Source organism: Ischnura elegans, chromosome 6 (assembly GCF_921293095.1).
Source record: "Ischnura elegans chromosome 6, ioIscEleg1.1, whole genome shotgun sequence".
NCBI lineage: Eukaryota > Metazoa > Arthropoda > Insecta > Odonata > Coenagrionidae > Ischnura > Ischnura elegans.
In genome coordinates, this window is record NC_060251.1 from 4,939,981 (window position 1) to 4,945,166 (window position 5,186).

Below are 5,186 nucleotides of genomic sequence, written 5' to 3' on the forward strand. Positions count from 1 at the left end.
TGGCGCAGCGAGGGGGTGGGTTTTGGGGGATGAAACCCTCCCAGACCTCGGACATTTTTTAAAAGTTTAATCCATTTTACTTAATTGGATTAACATTACTTACAGAATAGTGTAAATATTAATAAAACATCCCTCCGAAAGCAGTAAAACTAACCATTTTGAACCATTTATATCGAAAATTTTCTGAAGGAGTTCGCCCCACCATTCATACCTTACCCTGGCAGGTATTCCACACCCCCAGAAACCCCAGTATTAGTTGTGCCCATAAACCCCCCCTAGCCTTAAGTCCTAGCTGCGCCCCTGCACCATTGCAACAAGGGAGAAAAAATACGTAGCCTAAAAGCAATCTGGATAGTAAAATTTTATGCAAGTATTTGGGGAAGGGTTCCTGACCCCCTCCTTCACTTACCTCATGAGGTGGGACTTCCGACTTCACCGTGGGCCATGGGTGGTGATGTTTTTACTGGTCACCTCCAGGACCGACCCGCGGCGGTCTCTGTTCCAGGGCCTGGAGGTCTAGGTGTATTAGTAGATGTTCAATTATCGCCTCCAGCCGGTCAATCTCCGCTACGAGGTCCTCGATATCTCTCCTCAATATGTCCATTTCTCGGAGCATTGACCGGTGGAGGCGATCGTTTGGCCCTGGATGGTCCTGCACCTCACTACTCCCCCTGGCAGGGCCCTCATCTTCATCTTGTTCTTCTCCCGGAGGAGGAGGTGAGGCGGGCGAAGGTGGTGTGCCCGCCTCCGGGGGCACAGGGGACGTGGATTTTGGTGGTTCACTGGTGTTGTCCACTGCTTCCACGCCCGCCCCCGGAGTCACCGTCTCCTCCGGGCAAGGGCCCTCGGCGGCCGGACCCTCCTCCTCATCCCGCCGCTGTGTCCTTCGGCAGCAACATCCTATCGCGGAAAAGAGGAAAGAAAATCAGAGACAGATACTTAGCTCATGCTCGCAATACCAGTTACCAGTTCGCTCACATAGCACAAGGTTTGTTATACTCTTATTTTTCCGTAACGCTCATCCCGACAGACGGCATGCATCGAGGCTTTTCTTCTAATTTCCTCCGTGGGAATGCAGACGAAATTTTTTTCTGGGGTGTCATTGCATAGAGGAACAATGCACCACATGTAATTTTTCCTTCTTTCAGCCATGTTCTCCCTTAAACGCAACGTGGCTCTTCCAAACCTGCAGCTACGACATTACTGGGCTTGGACTCCTACTGAATTATGACGTCACGGCGTAAGATTAGTGGGAGCGGTATTTTTTAGCACGCGAAACTCGGGAGACACTTGGGATTAATATTCTAGTGAATAAACTGAATTTTAAGCGGAAAATGTATATTGCGGTACCAAGTGTTTACTGTAGTAATAATTCAGCACACTCTCTATAAAAAGTATGCAATTTCACTATTATGGATTGGAGAACGATTATTCACAACATTTTAAGCACGGCTATCTGATGTCTATTTTAACCTTAAGAATACTGATTACGTTTCGGTCGAAAACGAACCAATTTTTAAGTACAGAGGCCTCGAGGCAAGCGCTCCCTATCCGGGGCGCAGCCATGAATTAAAGCTGGGGGAGGTTAAAGTACAACTAATAGCGGTGTGTGTGGGGTATGGTATACCCACCAGGATAAGCGGTAGGTGCGAGATTAATAAATTGCAAAATTTAATAATAAATGGTTTAAAATGGTGTGTTATACGGCTATCTGAGGGGTATTTAATTAATCCCTACACTATTCTATTGGTAATATCAATCCAATTTAGTAAAACGTATTAAACTTAAAAATTTGTGTGTGCTCTGGGGGGGGGGGGGTTTATCCCCCAAACCCCTCCCCCCCGTCGCTGCGCCACTTCTCCGTATGGTCATGAGTTTGCCCTGTTGCTAGATGCTTTGGAGGCATTGCGATCTGAGTAAGCAAAGCATTCCAAGTCATGAATCGCCCAGAGCTTCCAGCAACAGGGCATCTAGTAAGGTTCTCAAGTCTCTATTGCACCAATTGTGCGAAAAATCCAATGAGACACAAAAACCATCATTCACCGCTTGACCGGGTTTCGAGCCAGGATCCCCCGATATCCGTTCCAGTGCATGCTTTAGCCGGTTGAGCTACCGACGTGTTATTCCCACTTTTGGATATTTCCTTTTACTCTACCGGACAAGGTGGTATGGACTGCTGAGCATTCGATATGCCACAAGCAGTCCAAATCGTCCGCACGGGGCCTTCCTCTCCGGCTGAGGCGCACAATTTGGTCCTCTTGTGATTTCATTTGCTAAGGAGTCCTTGTCCGCCTCAGTCCACAAATATGACGCCTCGGTAGCATTAATTGAACAACGAGCAATTATGAACAACGCATTCGATTGGAAATCCTGCTTTGAATCTTAGCCGAGCTGCGAATGATTTTTGTCTCCGTGGATTTTTCGCACAATTTTTGTATTGCGAGTGACTCCCATCAAGTTATCGCCGTGTTAGTCCTGGTGTACTTAATCTCTCTTGTACCCTTGGGATGCGATGTACCTTATACCTGCGTCACCTGTGAATCAGACTTATGGCTATTCCAGGCAGCGGCGCAGCGAGGGAGGGGGTTTTGGGGGATAAATCCCCCCCCCCCCAGAACTCAGAGAAATATTTAAGTTTAATCCATTTTACTTATTTGGATCAGTATTACTTACAAAATGATACTAGGACTAATCAAAAATCCCTCAGAAAGCCGTAAAACTCGCCATTTTGAACCATTGTTCTTAATTATTTTCTGGAGGAGGGCCCCCGCATCTCCCCTGCAACTCCTGCTTACACTGATGGGTATGCAATACCTCCACACCCGTTAGTGTTAGTTGCGCCTAAAGCCCCCCTAGCCTTAATTCCAAGCTACGCCCCTGAATGTAGGCTATAATAAATTATCTAAAATATAAAATTTATTCCCCTCACAATGTTATTGATGTTAAAATATTTCTTGGAGTGTGGGTCAACGTATGTTATGAAAAAAAGTTATAGCCAACGCTTCTGATTAATTAAAACCATCATCAGGGCTTAACTTTGTACATTATATATCAATAAATATAATAATAACATAATATCAATAATATATCAATATCAATTAATATGTATACAGTTAAGCCCTGAAGATGGTTTTACATAAACACAAACATTGGCCATAACTTTTTTGCATAACATACGTTGACCTACACTCCAAGAATTGCTTTGACAAGTATTAAATGAAGACAGAATAAGGAAAAAAATAAATAATGTTATTTTTTTAAATAATAGAATAAATTTCAAAGTACCGTGATGATTAAATTTATATTGCTCCCCTAAAGAGTGGCTACTAAATGGCCAAACGGGAATGTTAAACTATTCGTATCCGTTATTCAAGCTATATTGTCTCTTACAGTATCGTGGTTTTCTTTTGAAATGATTGGAAAGGTGTTTGCAGAGGAATGTTTTAGTCACACCTCTCTTCGAATGGAGAAAAATTCCATGAAAACGTCCCAAAAATTAACTTGCATCCATCGCTTAGAGGACATGTTCGATTGATAATAAAATACATCTTCATGTCCTCCTCTCTTCGTATTTTGACTTCGAAGAAAGAATTGAATGTAACGGATTTGCTAGAGGCCTACCGGAAATAAAATCGATTAAATAAGCCACGACTACGGTAAATTAATTCCGTCAGGAAAATTGACGCTATGAAATGACACCTTCTTACGTGGCACTAGTAATCTATTCCTTTAGTAAATCGTCCCGAAAACCAATGAAAATGCAAATTCCTTCGACGTAAAAGGATTTTTAAGAGAACAGACGGGAGTTGCCAAGCAGCTCTTTCCGTAGGATGTATTTTATCAAAAAATGAAAAAAATACTCATTCTTAAAGACGTATTTCACGGTATGATAATGTTCAGAAGTTGTTCTGGTACTTACGCAGAGCGTTTCCCATTTTCTCCTTTTTGTTTCTAAAAAATTCACACACTATCGAAGCGTCTGCAAGTCTTTCTTCTCTAAGAAGCGAAGATGGCAGTGTAAATTAGGAATACCTAGCAACGCGTTGCTATCGGCTCCTGAGAGCATTGTTGTGAGGTAATGCTTAGGACTATGCATTTTTATTCGCGGCATTTCCTCGCGAATTTACTGTTAGGGCATAGAATTAATAAAGTGTTGTATTCTAAAGTTAGTATGATGCATTTTCAATGCATAATACTACATGAAGTGGCGGTGGCAGAAGATTTTTTCCTTTCAAATGCTTTTGGCTAAAAATGCCACGGATTAGAATGAATTTATTTCTATCCTTGTTGATTTATCGTAATATATTTTGTGCGCCGCGTATTCGGCTTCAATTATTTACCAACTTTTAATTTATTTGTCCATTACCTCAATTTAGTTTACAATTTAACTAGTCTAAGTAAGATTTACGACGCGGAAGAAAAAAAGCACGAAAAAATGCAGGCGTTTAATAATTTAAATTACACATTCGTGTTATTTGGTTTTAGAAATCCCAGTTTAGACGAATGTTAATTGTCAATTTTAATTTCATTTGAAAAAAGCCAGATTGCGGCCATGCTTTGCCACTTAACGTAACGTCGCAAGGTCCGAGATGCCATACGAGTAGTCAGGAATTCTACATCGTCTGAGATTACCAATTCATGCATGTGGCACAGAGCCCAGAGAAACATCTCTTTATAATCACCTATGTTAACCCTATGTTTGGAAAGTTGCCTTCATTTGATGTGATATTAATAATTCCCATCTAAGCCAAGCGATACCTGCTAGAATGGTACTCTTCTACCTGCTAGATCCCTTATCGTCGCGGCGTTCATAGCCTCGTTCCAAGTTGGATTCACCCGATGGCAGCCGGAGTCAGAATGAAGTCACACGGGCTTTTCTCAGCATTCATGCTTAGCCATCGCATTTTCGCGAGCTTGAAATTTTTCTCTTTTCATTTAATCGGGAAAAATAGATATTATCATTTAAAATTTTGAAATCGTGAAATACGTACTCCAAGTGTAATAGTGTTTCGATTTAGGAATTTAAAAAAATAGGGAACCACCCTATTATTACCAAACTTAGGGCATATTTTACACGCATTTGGTATGTTATAATCCAGTAGTAGATCCAGAGAGGGGCTGTGCGGGGGGTATAGCCCCACCCCCCTTGGGTATCGATTTTACTCTAGATAGAATAGGGTAGTTTC

General features: G+C 42.0%; 1 protein-coding gene across 1 annotated transcript; it reads right to left on the bottom strand.

Moving 5' to 3' along the window:
- Nucleotides 1-445: 445 nt before the first annotated feature.
- Nucleotides 446-4,000, bottom strand: LOC124160421 (eukaryotic translation initiation factor 3 subunit B-like). Its single transcript, XM_046536275.1, has 2 exons — nt 3,920-4,000; nt 446-900 (listed from the first exon to the last, which is right to left on the bottom strand). The coding sequence occupies exons 1-2, from the start codon at nt 3,933-3,935 to the stop codon at nt 461-463; spliced, it is 456 nt and encodes a 151-aa protein (XP_046392231.1). The 5' UTR covers nt 3,936-4,000; the 3' UTR covers nt 446-460.
- Between the last annotated feature and the right edge of the window lie 1,186 nt (nt 4,001-5,186).